The sequence below is a fragment of the Quercus suber genome, unplaced genomic scaffold (assembly GCF_002906115.3).
Source record: "Quercus suber isolate HL8 unplaced genomic scaffold, Cork oak 2.0 scaffold_941, whole genome shotgun sequence".
Classification (NCBI taxonomy): Eukaryota; Viridiplantae; Streptophyta; class Magnoliopsida; order Fagales; family Fagaceae; genus Quercus; species Quercus suber.
Window position 1 is genome coordinate 31,665 of NW_027070363.1, and position 18,582 is coordinate 50,246.

An 18,582-nucleotide genomic window follows, 5' to 3' on the forward strand; every position below is an offset into this window, starting at 1 on the left:
AGTCAATCTAGGTTCAAGTTTGTGCCTAACCTAGAATCAACCTGACTACTTTGAGTGTCAAGATAGCTAACCCATTGCCGATCGCTAGGAACCACAGGTCGAGTCAATTTTGGTTTGAGTGGATGGTAATCGCTTTCAGTTGAAACCAACAAAGGAGTAGCGATCTCAATAGCAGTGGAGATCTTGTCAGACCTCAACAAATCTAGTTGTAATTTTGTCGGATCTTGACAGATTTGGGCAAGACCTCACTGGATCTAGTCGAGATCTTGTTGAATTTGAGGCTGAGAGAGAGGGAAAGGGGGATGAATGACAAGATGTCAGAGTGAAGGTTGGTAGGGTTAGTCGGAATTGATTTTTCATGCGAAGACCCATCAATCGACCCATTAGTTTCAGTTCATAGAGGTGGAGATCCATTGCCAACCATAGCTAGCATTGGGTCAGACAGTTTTCAGTTTGGCCCAGATGGTTTGGGTGGGTGGATTGATTGGTGGGTTTGGTTGGACACCCCTAGTATTAAATGTTCAATGTATCAGAGAAGACGAAACATACACCTTAAAATAATTAGGTAGAATAAGAGATGTAGTCAAATTTACTATAATCATAATAAAGAGAAGAATTTTTTACTAAGGGTACGTTTGGTAGACTATAATAAACAATGTAATGTAATAGTTATTTATATGGTTTAGCTATTCAATAGTTTGATTATGTTTTTATTACAAAGAATAGTAATCCTTATGAATAACTATTTCTTAAAATAACTACTGCACACTATTGATGCGATGGTCACTTCACAAGTATAAGTGATTGTGGAGTATAGGGGATAAGGGCGAAGGTTAAAGTCTCCTGTCTCTAGAAGGATCTTCACACACATATACACATAAATTAAGTTAGAGTAAAATTTTCATATTGTATAAAAAAAAATTATTTTTTAAAATGAAGAATAATTATTTAACTCTAAAAGGGATATAATTGCTATTTTTTAGTAGGTGTATTAATTTTTGAAATTAATATATTTCTAAATAAATAAACTTTTCATATGCACATAATAATTATAAAAATAAAAAATCATAAAAAATAACTAATCTCTCATTTAAATTAAAAATAAATAATATATTTCTAAATAAATAAACTTTTCATATGCACATAATAATTATAAAAATAAAAAATCATAAAAAATAACTAATCTCTCATTTAAATTAAAAATAAAAATATTTTTAGAAAATATAATTATATGAGTAAAAATTTTCCTAAAATATATCTTAAGTTTGTTTTAAAATGCTTTCATTCTATTGGCCTTAGAGTTTTATTATTGTATTGTCACAAAATAAATATTCTTAGATAATTACTGATCCAGTTTACAAAAAGTGCTCTAAGTAATCAGCTCAAAAGATGATGGTCGATGACGTGACGTGTTATAAGCACGAAAGCTTATCAACTATCTACGAGTGGAAGAAGAGCCGTAAGTGATTAGAGCCTGTTTGGTAAGAGTTGTTTTTTTAGAAATATATTTGGATAAAAATATATATGAAAAAATATGTATAATATTATTAAATATTTAAACGTAACAAATGAGCCCCCGAGTTCTTCCCTTCCAAGTACCCAAAAAGGCAAAAACAAAACAGAGAAAAAAAGATTGTCCATCAGCTCCACTTTCAAACACTTAACTACTCTCTCTCTCTCTCTCTCTCTCTGTTGCCGTGTTCAGCCATGGAGGGAGTAGTAGTACAAAACCAAATTCAACCACCACCACCACAACAACAACAACAACAACAACAAGGTCAACAACAAAACCAAAACCAAAACCAACAGCAACAGCAACAACAAGTGGAGAGGCTGAACCAAGCGGTGCAGCAGCAACTGAACCTGGACGCGGTGAAGACACGAGCCCTCAGTCTCTTCAAAGCCATCTCTCGAATCCTCGATGACTTCGACGCCTACGCTCGCACCAACACCACTCCCAAATGGTCCCTCTCTCTCTCTCTCTCTCTCTCTCTCGCTCACTTCCTTCTTTGTTCCGCCTTTCAAATTGTTCACTTTCCAGCATCGTAAAGATTTCCTAGGGTTTTGTTTCAATTCGAAGCTCGATTTTCTAGAAATTGAGTGGATTTTTAGTTTGCATTTTGGATTTGAGGGTTTACAAATTGAGGTATTTGAAGAACAGCAATTTGCTAGTGTAACTGAGAAACTAAAAGCGATTCAACTCTCTCTCTCTCTCTCTCTCTCTCGCTCACTTCCTTCTTTGTTCCGCCTTTCAAATTGTTCACTTTCCAGCATCGTAAAGATTTCCTAGGGTTTTGTTTCAATTCGAAGCTCGATTTTCTAGAAATTGAGTGGATTTTTAGTTTGCATTTTGGATTTGAGGGTTTACAAATTGAGGTATTTGAAGAACAGCAATTTGCTAGTGTAACTGAGAAACTAAAAGCGATTCAATTTCTAGAAAAATTGAGCTTCGAATTCTTATTCTTCGTTATTTGTTTGCTTACTGAGAAAAAGCTAAGGATTCAATGATTTCACCATTCATGTTATTTATTTTGTTCTGCATTATAGATTTTTCCTAGGGTTTGTTTTTTTTTTTGTTTGTTTGTTTTTGGTTTAAAGAGAAATAGAAGAAATTTAGAAAAAAATATAAAATTTGAAGCTCAGTCTTCAAGAAAATTAGTGCTATTTGGTACCTGCTTTTAAACAATAGTTTTTAGAGTTTAAATAATAATAATAATACTTCTGACATGTATTTCTATAACGCTCAAACATGCATTTCTACATCAGTAAAAACTGAACAACAATACTTAAATATTGCTACCAAACCGGCGTGGGTTCAGTTTAGTTTGCATTTGGATTTTAAGAACCATTGCTAGTATAACTGAGAAACTAAAGCTATTCAATTTCTAGAAAACTAAGCTTCAAATTCTTGTTCTTTGTATTTGTTTCATTACTGAGAAACTGACTTTTCAATAATTTTGCAATTCAGGTTTAATTTTGTTCTGCATTGTAGATTTTTAGGGTTTTGTTCTTGTTTTCTGTTTTTTGTTTTTTGTTTTCCTGTTTAAAGAGAAATAGAAGAAATTTTTTTAAAAAAATTATAAAATTTGAAGCTTAGTTTTTTAGAAATTGAGTGGCTTTAGTTTGCATTTGGATTTGAGGGTTTAAAAATTGAGGTATTTGAAGAAGAACAATTGCTAGTGTAACTGAGAAACTAAAGCAATTCAATTTCTAGAGAATTGAGCTTCAAATTCTTATTATTCGTTATTTGTTTCATTGCTGAGAAACTGAGGGTTCAATAATTTTGCGATTCAGATTGTTAATTTTGTTCTGCATTCTAGTTTTCTAGGGTTTTATTTTTCTGTTTTTAAAAAATAATAAATTTTGAATCTTAGATTTGTAGAACTTGAGTTGCTTTAGGTTACATTTCGATTTGAGGATTTATAATTGAAGAACAATTGTTAGTGTTGCTGAGAAATCATCACTCTCTAGCTTTCTCTTCAACAGTTCGAATTCTTAATCTTTGTCATTTGTTTTGTTACTGAGAAAGCTGAGGATTCAATAATTTCTTCACCATTCATATTGTTGATTTTTCTGCATTGTAAAGATTTCCTAGGGTTTTGTTCTTCTGTTTCAATATTAATAGAAGGAAATTTACAAAAATAGTAAAATTTGAAGCTAGTTTAATAGAAATTGAGCTGCTTTAGTTTCTCAGTTATACTAGCAATTTCTAGAAAACTGAAAATACTCATGCAGGAGCAAATATACCTGAACTACCAACATTTGCTTGAATTGTTAAGAGAAAGGATATAATATCTTAAATGTCAATCCTCAATGCAGTTGATTTTGAGATTTAAATAGGATAATACGATTTGATGGGATACTTCAAAAAAAAAAAAAAAAAAAAAAAAGATCTGATGGGTTAATATTTGAGTAGCAGGTTTGTGTATGTAGAAACCTTAGAAAGCAAAAGAGAGGCGCATATATTGCAATATTGCGCATCCATTGACATAATGATGGTTTATTGCTGGTTATTTTTTAGATTTAATTTTGCCAACATACCCCTTTTTATTGGCAATTGTAATTGTGTTAACATACTTGTGTTGTGTATCAGGCAAGATATTTTAGGGCAATATTCTATGGTGAATCTTGAGCTTTTCAACATTGTTGATGACATTAAGAAGGTTTCAAAGGCTTTTGTAGTACATCCAAAGAATGTAAATGCAGAGAATTCTACAAGTATGCACTTGTCTTCTTAACACGACTAAGGCATATGTAGAAAAACTTAGGTGCATGCATTGATAGCCACACTAAATCATTGTAAGAAAATACACCTTACTTATAATTAATATATTTATCTGGTGAAATGCAATTACTGAAGATGCAACTGTGCACTTGTATCTGGCTGGGATTAATTCCATGGGCCAAGCACTTATGTCAATGTGTCTAACTTTGTTATTACACCAACATAGACATGTATGTATTATATTTTTGTTGTCTTGTATCCCATTCTAGACAGTTTCAGAATCACTATTCCTATAATCAGGACTTTTAACTTATTCCATGTTCTATGAATCCTCTTTGCTTAATGTTCTCAAAACAGCAAAATCTCTTATAAAGATTTCCTTAGATGCACCATCATCACCAATTTTCTCCATCTGTATATCTAAGATAAGTACTGAAGTTTTCTCCATCTGTATATCTAAGTTAAGTACCAAAGTAGTACATTATGTCCGATTTATCAACATCTCCAGCTGGTCTCCCCAGCTGGGAGTAATTTGAGCTTCAGACTTTACTCATGACCTTCAACAAATGGGTTGTATTACTGATATCAATGATTGGATTAATGGTACTACAAGTATTAACTGAGAGAATTTGACACATAGCTACAGTAATAAATGTAGACGCTCCATTATGTGAGCCTCCTCTTATCTAATTAAATTATTGATTACTCATCCAAATTGGGAAAAAAGGGTTAAGGTTTGATATGGTAGCTTGCATTGAATGCACTTTCCTTTGTTTCAACTATGGTGAAAAAAATGTTACTATTTACTCATATCATTTCAAGAGGTAAGAAGCCTACACAATCGCACTCTCTGAGCCTTCAAACTGCATATCATCAAGGTTTTGTAATGATTATCTAATTGATTGTTATATTGACCTTTTTTTTTTGTTGTTGTTGAATTATCTACCTCTTGTTAACTCAAATACACCTTACCTGTATAACCAGAAGGGGAGGGGGGGCGGGTGGGATTATTGTGCTGTATTATGAGATGTACTTGCTTTTGTGATGCTAATGTAACTTTAAGTCTTCGAACTTTAAATCTTAGCAATTATATATAATCTTGTTCTGTATAAGAGTCAAAATTAAGCTCTGGAAGGACCCACAATTACCCTGGTCACTTTTGGTCTAATTAGGTCTTTGAACACATTTTGTGAATATTTTCCAATGAAACACATAGTATAGCTATCAAAGTTTTTAATCAATTTGTGGGATTCTGTGATTACAGTACTACCAGTTATGCTGTCTTCAAAACTGTTGCCTGAGATGGAAGTGGAGGACAACTCCAAGAGGGAGCAGTTGCTTCTTGGGATGCAAAACTTGCCATTATCCTCACAAATTGAGAAGTTAAAGGTTTTTCAAAGTTCATTGAGCATCCAAATTTCAGTATTTATTTATTTATTTTCATGAATTTTCATGCATTTAGAAATCTCCATTTTACAGGCTAGAATTGATATGATTGGAGCAGCTTGTGAAAGTGCAGAAAAAATGATAGCTGACATGCGTAAAGCCTATATGCTTGGAACCCGTCAAGGGCTGACAATCGCCCCAACTCTGGATAAAAGTCAGGCTGCAAAAATTCAAGAACAAGAGAATTTACTTCGAGCTGCTGTAAATTATGGCGAAGGCATTACTCTCAACTGTCTCTTTACATTCAATGCCTTTTAGATTATCTGCTTTTCATCTAGCTCTAAGTTTATATTGGTTAATTGCTTTCTTTTATCTTGAGATGAAAGGCCTTCGCATGCAGTCTTGTCTTGTAACTTTGTTTCAGCAATTTGTCGTCAAATAGTACCACCTCTATGACAAAGAAAAAGTCCAACAGAAATGATTTACTGTATGTTTCTTGTCACTAAGGACGGCTTTCACAGATGCTTTGTGCATATTAGAGTAGCTGCAGATGGATTTTCTCTTATTGTGTTTTTTCTGAATTCTTGTCTTATTATTGTTAGCAGTTAGTAACATTCTTAAACATTGACACAGATTGCTGCTTCCAGTGCATATATAAATAAGTTTAATTTCCTTAACCCCTCACCTCCCCCAGACATAAGCTACTTTTTGTGATGTATGCTATTGTAGCAATGACAAAAGGATTGAGAATTTTAAGGGCCTCATTTTGTGTTCTTACTTAAGCACATTCTTTTCTGGCACCAGCCCTTAGGCATAGTTATCTGATTGATGATTAATGGAGACACATTAAAGTGCCATATAGAATTGATTGCTTAGGTTCCCGGATTCTTTCTCCAAATTATCCAGACACAAGTTGGTTGATGGATCAATTCCATCCCCTGTCAAAGAATTGTGTCCTCATTTTGAGGATTCGTTGGTCTAGACCCGGTTGAAATGATCTTAATTGTTGATCTAGAGTCCAAGTTGCAAATTATTCTTTCATCACATTAAATATGGGCTTTACTTTCTACGATAATCTTTACATTTGCATATAATTAAGGGTTCCTTGGTCTGCTTAAAATTTAGAGCTAGTACATAATTTAGTAATAATGTTTTAGTGAGTGTGGCTGCTTGTCAAAATGGACATTGAGGTGCAAGATCAGTTGCATATTAAGGACGGTGGGCCAAAGCATGTTTTCATAGGTTTTGACTAATAGCAATGTGGAGTATATCTTGAAAATAATATAACCTCTAATAAAAGCTTCAAGTTTTTGTGCCAGAAAGATGTATTTGGTCTAGGCATACTTGTAAGTTTACATTTAGAAATGATTGGTTTATGCATGTAGGATTACGAATACCAGGAGACCAGAGGCAGATCACACCTGCACTTCCATCGCATTTGGTGGATGTGATCGCTGTAGGTGATGGAGTGCAAAGTTTTGCTGATGCATCTGGTAATAATCAGTCACTTGTTGAAGCATGATCTTTTTATTTTTGGAATATATATGTTGGATTGAATATCAATTCTATTTTGGTGGCTTTTGCAAAAATTTGTTCTAGGAATGTATTCAAAGAATACCCCTCTGTCATCAAATAACATCAGTGGACAGGGCACTTTGTTGCAGGTACGATCCTTGACTTTATTTTTAAGTTCCACATCGTGAAGTTTTACATGATTCATTAATTTTTTCCTCAAATTGTGAATTAAAGAGGCTGGCCTACTTATGTTAAAGCCTAAACATCATTCATGTGGTTGTCCTCTCTAATTTTGATTATTATTGTTGATTATTTTAGTATGATTACTGATATCCTACACGCCCTAGTGTGCATAAGTGGGGCATGCTATGCTTCTATCCTTATCTTGCTATGTTTGTGTTAACAAGTTGTAGATAAAGGTTTGGGGTTTGTGTTAGCCTGTTGTGGCTTGATATTCTACATCTGTAGGATGAGAATTAGGGTCTTCTTTTCTGAAGGTGTGTGTTTTGTCCAATTACCAAAACTTTTAAGCAGGCTTCTGCACCACAACTTATTGGGAGATCAGCTGCATCTCCTAGTGCCACAACTGCTACTTCCTTTGATAACACAACAACTTCTCCACTACAATATGCCAATTCTCCTAGGTCAGGTACAAACATGATGAACACACCATCTCCTCAGCAACATACCCCTCAGCAGCTGCAGCAGCAACAACAACAGCAGCAGCAGCAGCAGCCAAGGCAGAAACTGATGCAACTACCTCAGCATCAGCAGCAGCAACTCCTTGCACAACAACAGTTCAGGCAATCTGCAATGCAAGGACTGGGACAGGTGAGGAATAGTACTAAAATATATGAATTTGAAGTGGTTGCATCTTTTAGTTGATTCAATAAACAATACTGAATTGCTAGTTATGTTTACGCTTCCAGTGTTCCATCCAAAGTTGAGGCTGTTTATGGAAGTTTGGACATATAATTTCTTGCACTAGAACATGCTTAATTATTGTATGTTTGTAAATGAACTTTCACACCAACTTTGGTTCTATTTAGGATAAAATTTAAATTTTGGAGATCTGATGGGTTTTCAGGACTTAGTGGAGGTAAGAAAATCCTTGTATTGAAAATAGGTGAAACAAATGATGTAAACTATTTTGGGAACGAAAAGGAAAAATCTTCTCCCTTGGTATCTGCATCCGTCTTGTATCACACAATCTGTTCCAGAGCCTTGAATTTTGTCTTATGTTAATCTCTCTGAATGCTTTCCCTCTTAGGAAGTTCTGCTCTAGCATTTGAGTAGGACTTATATAAGTCTGTGTTGAAATTGATAATGTTTGTTGCTAGATGATTTTCATTACTAACCATTTAACTGTCATATTTCTTATGCAGAACCAGCTGCCTCAGCTGCATGATTTGCAGGGCCAGGCTCAGCAGAAGTTTCAGTCGGTAAATTTTCAACAAGCTGCATTTTTCCTTAGTTATGTGAAAACTTATAGATACATGCACACATGCGCGCGCACACACCCCCACATACATTGACATTTAAAACATGTATGCCTTCGTATATCTAAGCTTGTCATTATTAATGGTGTCTTTGTTACCAAAGTCTTCCAAGAAATTTGGGGTCCATTTGGATGGAGGAAAGGAGAGGATAAGTGGTGGGGGGTTCCTCTTTTCCTTGTTTGGATGTACTCCTCTCTTACACATTGTTTGGATGGAAAGAAAAAAGAGGAAAAGGAAAGATGAAGAGAGAAAGGATTGCATTTCCTTGATTTGGTTGACATGAGAGAAAGGAAATTAGGATGATGTGGAAGGAAACATTTTCCATGGGGCCCACACTTTTGGTGTCTTCCCAATTTGGACTGAAAGAGAGGGGAAGGGAGAGAGAGTTTGAGGTGATTTTTAACTTTTTTATTTTAAAATTACCAATGTGCGCATATATTCTTCTTACAAGTCATATATTTAAAGTTTTAAAAGTAAAAACATTTATTTTCCTTTCTGTTCTCTTTGAAATTTAAACAAGGGAACTGACGTGTTTCATTTATTTTCCTTCCTACATCCAAACTCACATAGAGAAAGATTTTTTCTTTTTTCCTTTCCTTTCACTTTCCCTTCCCTTGGTATTTTCTTTTCTCTTTGCTTTGCCTAGGTGCAACCAAACATAGTGTTAGTGTAAACAAGTGAATTTGAGGGGGATTTGAAGGAGTACTGTCCCCTTCAAGCTCATGTTTTCAAATTCCCCAAATTGGGGGAGTTTAAATTAAAAGGGAGAGGATACCAGGTTTAATGAGTTTTCTATAGTTTGTTTTAAAATTTTTGATAAGTAAGTTTTCTATAGTTATCTTTATATACTTAAAACTGTTTATTAAAGTTTCAACAATGACTTGGCAAAACAACTTATCAAAAAAAAAAAAAAAAAAAAAACAATGACTTGGCAAAACAACTTATAAAAAAAAAAAAAAAAAAAAAAAGGACTTGGCAAACCTATATCACATATTTCTCTATATTGTCAATTTACGTGGTCACCATTTAAATCAATTTTCTCCCCAGTTACATGGTCAACATCAGATGCAATTTTCTCAGTCGATGGGGCATCAGCAATTTCAGGGTCGACAGTTGCCCTCAGGACATGTTCAGCATGGCATTGGTCAAAGTCAACTCAACCAGGGAAATCAGATGAATCGCCATTTAAGCCAGTTTTCTAATACTGCTAATAGTGCATTATTTAATGCAGCACAGGCGACATCGAATGCCCAAATGGTCAGATATACAAGTCCATTGATTCACTTTCTATTTTTTTTCCTTTTCATGCTCTTTAATATTAGTTAATTGCAATAATCAGGAACTCCAGTAGGCAGCATAGCGATTCTTTGGATTAATATAACTAGCTGAGGGCCTGAGGCTGTTTCACTCCCCCCAGCCCCCTCCTGCTGTTGATTAATCTTAAGTTGCTTGCATTTTTTATTTTCTGCTTTAAGTATATCCAGCTTCTGTATAGACAAAGAACATTTTGTGAACTGTGTTTCTTTCATGATGGTTGCATCTGTATTAATAAATCTTGTGTTGGTTGTTCTGTTACTAGATAGTGTAAATCTCTAACTGTATTTTTCTTTTCAGACTCTTTGACAAATTCAGGAGTTCATTGAGTTTATATTTGACTTTAAAGTGATGTTTCTGGTTTAGCAGAACTATTATCAGATTTGACTCTGTTTCATTCGGTCAGCTTTATAGTACAAATGCCCAATTCAGATCCAGAGGACTGTAGGTTGATATTCTTTAAATGTGAAGTATAAATGTTTATCCTGCTATATTTATGCTTGGGTGAATATGGTACACCTACATTCCTATGGATCCTGCTATATTCTGCAAGAGGGCTATTTCTTTATTTTTATATTTTTTGATAGGTAAGAAATAGTATATTAAAAAACTGCTAGATGCAAAGGAGCATCAGCAGAACAGAAGTACAAGAAAGATGAGAAAGCAAAAACATATAAAGGCATTAAATACAAAGAGTAAGGGAGCTAAGGAAAAGAGGAATAGAGTCGCTAGATGTGAGTCCCCAAGCCTTAGCCCAATCAAAAAGGGAATCAGAAAAGAGAGCAAGTAGTTGGTCCTCAGACCTATCCAAATCCTCAAATGTCCGCCGAACTAGGTTCCAAATGTAAGATGCATGCTTCCCCAACCAATTCCACCAACTAAAAAGAAAATTTTGCACCGTACATGAGCGGACCCATGAAATCCCAAAAATCCTAAAGACAAAACACCATAGTCGATAAGCCTTTTGACAATGTAACAACAAATGATCCACTGTCTCACTACAACAACGACACATAATGCACCAGTCAACGAAATCGAAGCCCCTAAATCTCAAGATATCTCCCGTGAGGATTCCATCCCAAGCAGTTGTCCAAACAAAGAAAGAGACATGCCGGGGTGCCTTAACCTTTCAAATACCTTTCTAAGGAAAAGCAGCAGCAGAGGAGCCATGTAACTTATGATAAAATGAGCGGATAGTAAAATCCCCGTTTTTTGTCAATCTCCATCTCAAACGATCACCATCTGTTACGGTAGGTAGATTGGATGCCAAGAAACAAAAGAAATCAGCCACCGTATGTGCCTCCCAATCATTAGGACCCTGAATGAAGCGAACATCCCAAGTTCTCCTCACCCCTGCACCTTGACAAGACAGAGAAGATTCAATGGAAGCCTCTCTGTTTGCAGCAAAATTGTACAAGAGGGCTATTTCTTATTAAAGAGATTATCTTAGAATCTATAGATAATCTTTGCAGACTTTTTGTACTCCATCCCATGTTACTTGTCCTTTCTTTTTTGGGATTTACTATGTGATTTTCCTAAATTACCCTCATTTAATGATGTATCCTTTAAATTTTTGGGGTTAGGTTGGGAAAGTGATTGCTATTTGAATGTGAAGTTAATCTCCTTTAAATGTTGAGTTCATGAGAATACTTTTTTGGGGGGAATTAAGTGTTTACTAATTGGGTCTAAATCTTCTTCTCCACAAAAACTGGGAGCTGATACATACCTTACTTCAGGGAGAGGATAAAGTAATACCCTATCATAACTTTGGAACAAAATAGTTTACATGCAAGCAGCACTATGCATTTGGTGATGGGCTGGCATGGAGAGCCTCCTTTTAATGTCTCATGTGGTGCATTTGGTTGGAGAGAAACAAGGGGGATTTGAAGGTTTAGAGAAGTCCCTAGGACAAATGAAATCAAGTTGAATTTTCTTAAAGTTTCGTTCAGATGGGTGTGATGTCTTTCTCAGACTTTTTAGATATTCCCAATTTTTGTTTGCTGTACTCTCTCTCTATTTTTCTATTTTTGGGGGTGATCTCACTTGTATTCTACCTGTTGTACTTGGCATAATTGCTCCCACTCTCTCCTGAGAAGTAATATATTGACATTTGATCTCTAGTATGTTGATTAGTGGTTTTTCCTTTTGGGTTTTTTGTTCTTTATTTTGGGTTGGTGAAGCATGTTTTGTACATCACTGATATTTCAGCTCTTGTTCATTATTTATAATGTGCATTCGTATTTCTTGCTGTTTCCTAGTTATATTTGTTTGTTCCCCTTCGTTGAAGTTAGTTTCTTGTATCCTTTGTGACATTGTATTTGATACTTGGTCATTTTGTTTGTCTTGTTTCAGATTCCAAACATGTCAGCCACGATGCCATCACAATCACTTCTACCACGAATGCAGGTCTGCTGTCAATGTTCTTTGCCAATGTTATTTCCCTTTTATTTTATTAATTTGCCAATATTGGATTGATAAGCATGTCTTCATCAAATTGAATGTTTATTGAATTCCATTTGACTCACTGGGTTTGGCATATTTTTACACTCCAAACTCCATAAATTTAAACAGAGCTAAATTTTGGGCCAAAGCTGCTTGATCTAAAATTGGATTGGAGAGGATTGATGTTAAGTTGTTAACTCAATGTGCTGATAGAAGAATGTAATTTTAACAGTTCAAGGTCATTAGGTTACTGCAAACAGTCACTCAAGGAACTAATGATGTTGCAAATGTTAGTTGTCATCCTGATTTGCAAGCAGAAATATGATATAATTTTACTTAATATATAATAAGCTTATGCATTCTTGTTAATCCAGAAAAGAATTACTTCATTTTACGTAATTAGAGATTGGTATGGCAATTTTGATTTCATGTATAAGTATACATTCAATCTTCTTTTCTTCCTTGATGCTTGCATGCAGCTCAATTTTTTTAAAAAGTAATTTCAAGTGTACGAGACGAGTTGCTTTCTTTTACAATGCTTGCTGTATAATTGTTCATGATAGTTGTTCTTAATTTATGTTTGTTTTTGCATTGTATTGTTATATTACAATTTGATGGTATTGTGATTACCTTTTCTGTTTAAATTACTTCTCAGTTTGGATTATCTGCTTGCTGTATAATTGTTCATGATAGTTGTTCTTAATTTATGTGTGTTTTTGCATTATATTGTTTTATATTACCATTTGATGGTATTGTGATTACTTCTTCTGTTTAAATTACTTCTCAGTTTGGATTATCTGGTAGCAACCCCCAACGAAGTCATGCTTCACAAATTTTGGGTGATCAGAGTAAGAATTCTGTCCTCTTGTTTCTATGTGAAATATGGTGTGTATTTGGATATGGACTCAATATGCTAAACTGCATCTCGGACTTTTTCTTGCAGTGTTTAATATGGGAGCAGCAAATCCCAGTGGCATGATGCCTATACAGCAACAGCAGCAACAACAGCAACATGGTTCACAAAGTGCATTCGGAAACATGCCAACAAATGCTCAGAATCTACAACCTGGTATGGTAGGACTTCAGAACACGTCACAGAATCTTCCCAATTATGCGCAACAGAGACAGCAAAATCCACAGTGATACAATAATGCCATCTAATTCTAAATTACCAAAAACTCACGTGATTCTAATATATTATTGCTTACGAATTTATTTCCAAACCATTTTTTGTAGATAACAATGCTGTTTGTTCTGGAAATTGAATATGTTGGGTAATATCTCAACTGTTTTGGTTGGACTTCAGTGTAGGTAAAGAGTGGGTTGTAATTTTCATCTTTTTGCGTGAAAACTTGTACATATTGTCCAGTTTTTACTTTATAGTTTAAAAACATTCTTTTCAATGGCATTGGACATAGTTTCCATTTACTTTTGAGCTATCTCACTCTAGATCTTTCATGTTATTCCACTTCATGGTTGGTTTTTGTGGCAAAAAACTATGCCTTTCTTGTCCAAAGTCCAGTGTTTGCTGATTGTATGCTTGATTATTTGTTGTCCTTAATTTTCTTGCAACACATCAAAGTCAGTCTTATATTGCGTATGTTTTATTGAATTGAGAAGGCTATGTTTATTTGTGCATCAGAATATAAACCTTAAAGTTCTGTTTCGTTTACTACATCAGAATCTTCAGTTGAAAGCAGGTTAGGGTTATTATATGTCACGCCTTCCCTTAATGTGTGCACCAGATACTGGATATTGTAACAATTTTCAACTTTATTTTATTTTTCGCTTTTAATGCTCTAGTTCATACTAGCTGTTACCTGGAACTTACCACTAAAGTTCGAGGTTCTATCCCTGCTTTAGAGTGCAGTGAACCAAGAGGGATTTTTATTTCAAATCATATTAAGAAACACATTTGCATGCATAAAAGTAATCAAAGATGAAATATCACTGGCTGTAGGATTTGCTACATTAACTTCTTGTGAGACCAAGATTTTACCGACCTGCACTATTAGATAATGCATTCTCTCCATGTCTCTATCTGTGCCAAAATCCAAAAATTTCCCCACTTTATTTGCCTGCCTTTTTCTGTTCAAATTCTTGCTTATATCAAGTTGATCTAAGAATGGTTCTCTATGTCGTTTTCAATTTTTTTTTCTTGTATTTCATAAAGAAAAAATGCTAGTTTGAGATTTATGCTTGGATTTTTCCCCAGTAGGAAAACCGACATTCTGACGTTTTAACTTAACCAAATCTCACTGACAGTTTACCAGAAAGTTCGAAATGCATAAGGGTTGTTTTAACTATGAAACTCATATGATTGCTTACGTCTTCATATAAGGATAAGAAATTTGGGAATGTGTAATGTTCAGTGAAAAAGTTAATCTTGAATATGGATATTTATTGCAAATATTTTTTAGAAAATTGAAGAATGGTTTTGAGAGAGAAAGCTATGCTTGCAAAGAAATCGGTATAATCATTGAGTTCGACATTATAAGGTGTTTTTATACAGACAGTTACATCTGTGAATAGATTGAGAACCAACAGAAACGAAAAGAGACATGTATTGATAAGGTTTCTTTTTTGCTATGAGAAAGTTTGATACTTTGATATAATGTTTAAACTGCGATGTTTCAAGAATTTCTTCACCCATTGACTTGTGCTAGCTATAGTTCAGGTGGCAGAGATCCCCAAAAATTGTGATAGAATCATTTGAGGTCTGTCCAAAGACAAAAACAGAACGAAAAGAAAAAGAAAAAGAAGCAATACATGACTTGTTATGGGTTAAAAGATATGTTAGCAATGAGGTGAAGTCACTGCTCTATAATCTTAGGGAGGAGCTCTGCATTGTTGACTGCTTCCAGATTTTCAGCAAAATTGTGTTGCGTTTGTTAAATTCAGAGAATTCTGGAACAGCAAGAGCAGCACTTCTGTATAAACCATTCTAGTCTGTTTCCAAATGAAAAATACAAATATATTGTTAATAAATATTAAGATTTAGTACCTTGAGGAAAATTATTAGCTACTCTAAAAACAAACTACCTAATATAAAATTAACTTTTTCACATAACTTTCTAAGCTTGTTTTATTTTCATATTAGGTGGTCTATTTTTAGAAGTCTTATAGTTTTTGACACAACTTGTTGAAGCAATTGATTATAAGTGGTAAACAATAATTTTTACACTATTGAAGTAGTCAATTATAAGTGATAAACAATAACTTTTACATGATTTTATTTTTTTTCTTCACTACTCACATTTAATTATGTTAAAATGGACAGATTTTTTTGTTTTTGTTTTTATCGGTGTTGGGTTTATCACCTCAACTGTACTTTGGGATTACTTTATATCGACCTGTGTATAGGGGAAGGTTTCCTTTTCTATTGGGTCTGGTGGACTACATTGATTTGACTGTTTGGTAAATGCTTTGGATGTTCAAACTGAACCTCCATTTTAAAGTGAAAGAAACTGAAAGACCTGCCAGTCAAAAGCTTCCCTCAAAGTCAATAGGCAACCTTTGTTTTGTGGAAGACAGGGCAAATAGATTTATGGCCATGGAAATGAAGGAGATACTTGGTCATCTAATTCCTAATGAAATAGTGGACGGTGACTAGAGATTTTAATGGGGATAAGGGGGTCTTAAGTTGAAATTAAAGATGACATTGAAATGTTATGCAAAAACACTAAGGATTCAATCACATTTCTACAAATAATTGTTTCATCACAAACATAAAATGCAATTTGAAACATTGATGAGTGAAGAAGGGCTTACAAGTCTTTAAGGCAAGAGCTCCTAGAATCCAAATCCTCCGGCTTTCGTTGACGATCCAATGAGAATGCCAATGGCACTGAAGGACTAAGCAATCTTTCATGCAAAAGAGGGAGTTTCTCAGCTGATGTGTGGCTTGAAGGTGCTGGCGAGAATGGTGGCGAAGGAGATGGTGATGGAGAAAAGTTGTATTTTTGGTTGCCTGGTCCTACACTAATGGGAAGAGGTGAGGGAGGTGTTGGAGGTGATGATGTTGGAGAAGGATTACCATCCTTGATTTCCTCCATTGTAAATTGACAAATAAAAATAGAAACATATGCACACCTCTTTCTCTTGAAAGATATGGTAGCTATGTGTGTTTTAGAACATAGTCTTTTGCAAAAGTACTTTCCCGGGAGTTTTTTTTTGTTTGATTGAATCTTAGGTATAAACCTAACGGTCATGTGCCAACCCGTCAGCTGCTTCTCATTCTTTGATCGGGAAATCACATGCCCATCTTCCAAGCTTGTCAAATTGCTATTAGAGTCTTCTTTTTATGATTTGACCAAGCAGTATACCATTTCTTTTTCTGTCTTTGTTTTATTAATTCTAGTTCTACACAATTTTCCAATGCTTTTTTTTCAATATTCACAACTTGTCACATTAGAGTTATAGAGTTTTAATGCCGAGACACAATAATTTCACATCCGTTACACATTATCTTATAGTAGTACCATTCACAACTTACCATCTCAACACTTGTGAAAAATAGTACGAAAAAAATTAGTGCATCCCGATTTAAAAAGGTTAAGTACTCATTGTTTTTGGACAAAATTCTGTAAAACATTTATTTATTTATATATATTTTAAATATGTTCTTTTGCCCATGAAAATATGATTGAAAATAGAATCCTAGTACCCTATTACTACAAGTTTTATTTATTTATTTGTTTGTTATTTTTTTAATGGCTATGGGTCTATGGCTGCCACAGAGATGGGGTAAGTGTTGTTGTCATATATATATATATATTGGTGAACAGTGTTGTAGTCATTCCAGAAGGTAGACCCAGATGGATCCAAAATTCAGGTATGTCTAACTGTGTACACAACTGCACTGTCTGCACATTGGCGTGGAAGCTTTTGTTAGAATTAGTGTATGGGAGAAAGTACGATTCCATTTGATATGATTTTTATATGAAACATTCTTTCTAGCTAGGCCAAGCAAGAAAGATAACAAAGAAAACTGAGCTATAACAAAAAAAAAAAACAATTAGAAATCTTCTTTTGAAAAGTAAGAACTCCATAAGTCCAACACCCAAGAAATCCTCCAAACAAGAAAAAGTAATTTCCCCATGGGAAATGCTTAGCAAATAGTTTGACCAAGTCCTCTCTATACACTGCTGGACCAATCTTTCCCTTCAAAAATACTAAAAAAGTTTTTCATTTTAACTTATAATTACTATGAAAGACCTCATCTTATTTTTTTTTCATTCTGCTATAGTTGGATACACTATTTTTGTTGCCATCGAGTTTTTGTGTCACTTCGTTGATATTTTATTGTTGGAACAAGAATTATATATATTGACCAGAAGAGCCATTCCACCTTATTGCATTTTTTTAACACTAGATGTTTAATGTGTTGACTAATCACTAGATTTGTATTATTTTGCTTTGATCTAACACTAGATTCACATTACCTTAAGTTTTTTATTGTCGAATAAGAAATTTAGGGTTTGATTTACCACCTACACCAAAATTAATTGGTGTCTTGATCTAATGATAAAGAACAATTATCAAGAGCGAATGCTTGAGGTTCCCTAAATTGAAGAGAAAGATGCCCAATGGGTCAAAAAATGAGTAAGTTACATAAGTAAATTAGTAGCCAACATTGAAAGTTTAATATTCAGTTTTAGGCTCTAACATTTTGGGTCAAAATAAACTTCCAATTTTTTAAATTTAAAATTTTTTTCCTTTCTAGTTTTTAAACGCCAAACCAACACAGTAGTTACACGGTGCAATTATTGCATCAAATTCAAATCCTTTTGGGTTGTAGGTGAATTCAGTGTTTTACATCCTTTTTCACACCAACCGATTAGGATATCTAGATAAGCATCACTTTGTTTACTTGATAGAGAAAACTCAGAAAAGAAAATGTTGAATGCACTTTAACACATCAAAATTAGTATCACCATTATAAATTAGTTTCTCGATTATCCAAACCTGTAATCTATAACATCAATTATATAACAATGTCAATGTATCGCTTCCGTTGTAGTTTGTCACATTTTTATCATTAACCCACCTAAAATCAATATTTTTATTCTCAAATTGTGTTGTTTTGTTTTGATTAATGGTAAAACTGTAATAGAAATTGAGGAAAATGACATCTCTTCCTTCACCTTCCCTCTTTGCACATATTTGCTCCAATACATTTTAACCTATTAATCATCACGC

At 34.2% G+C, this 18,582-nt stretch overlaps 1 protein-coding gene and 1 non-coding gene across 2 annotated transcripts; one reads left to right on the top strand and one right to left on the bottom strand.

The window, feature by feature from the left end:
• The first annotated feature begins 1,580 nt into the window (after positions 1 to 1,580).
• LOC112029707 (mediator of RNA polymerase II transcription subunit 8) lies at positions 1,581 to 13,809 on the top strand. The gene is made up of 12 exons (XM_024062397.2): positions 1,581 to 1,964; positions 4,094 to 4,218; positions 5,490 to 5,614; positions 5,705 to 5,888; positions 6,997 to 7,104; positions 7,211 to 7,275; positions 7,661 to 7,957; positions 8,512 to 8,568; positions 9,673 to 9,882; positions 12,292 to 12,345; positions 13,169 to 13,229; positions 13,325 to 13,809. Exons 1-12 carry the CDS (start codon positions 1,708 to 1,710, stop codon positions 13,522 to 13,524), a joined length of 1,743 nt encoding a protein of 580 aa, XP_023918165.1. The 5' UTR covers positions 1,581 to 1,707; the 3' UTR covers positions 13,525 to 13,809.
• Positions 13,810 to 14,927: 1,118 nt separating this feature from the next.
• LOC112029721 (uncharacterized) lies at positions 14,928 to 16,618 on the bottom strand. Its single transcript, XR_010626998.1, has 2 exons — positions 16,153 to 16,618; positions 14,928 to 15,330 (listed from the first exon to the last, which is right to left on the bottom strand). It is a non-coding gene; the product is annotated as an uncharacterized LOC112029721 (transcript).
• Between the last annotated feature and the right edge of the window lie 1,964 nt (positions 16,619 to 18,582).

Excerpts from the sequence above, each read along its gene's own strand:
- LOC112029707 (XM_024062397.2), top strand. The coding sequence starts at position 1,708 with ATGGAGGGAGTAGTAGTACAAAACCAAATTCAACCACCACCACCACAA. Across the intron at positions 5,615-5,704 it reads CACAAATTGAGAAGTTAAAG|GCTAGAATTGATATGATTGG; the intron begins GTTTTTCAAAGT and ends TCCATTTTACAG. Across the intron at positions 7,958-8,511 it reads CAATGCAAGGACTGGGACAG|AACCAGCTGCCTCAGCTGCA; the intron begins GTGAGGAATAGT and ends TTTCTTATGCAG.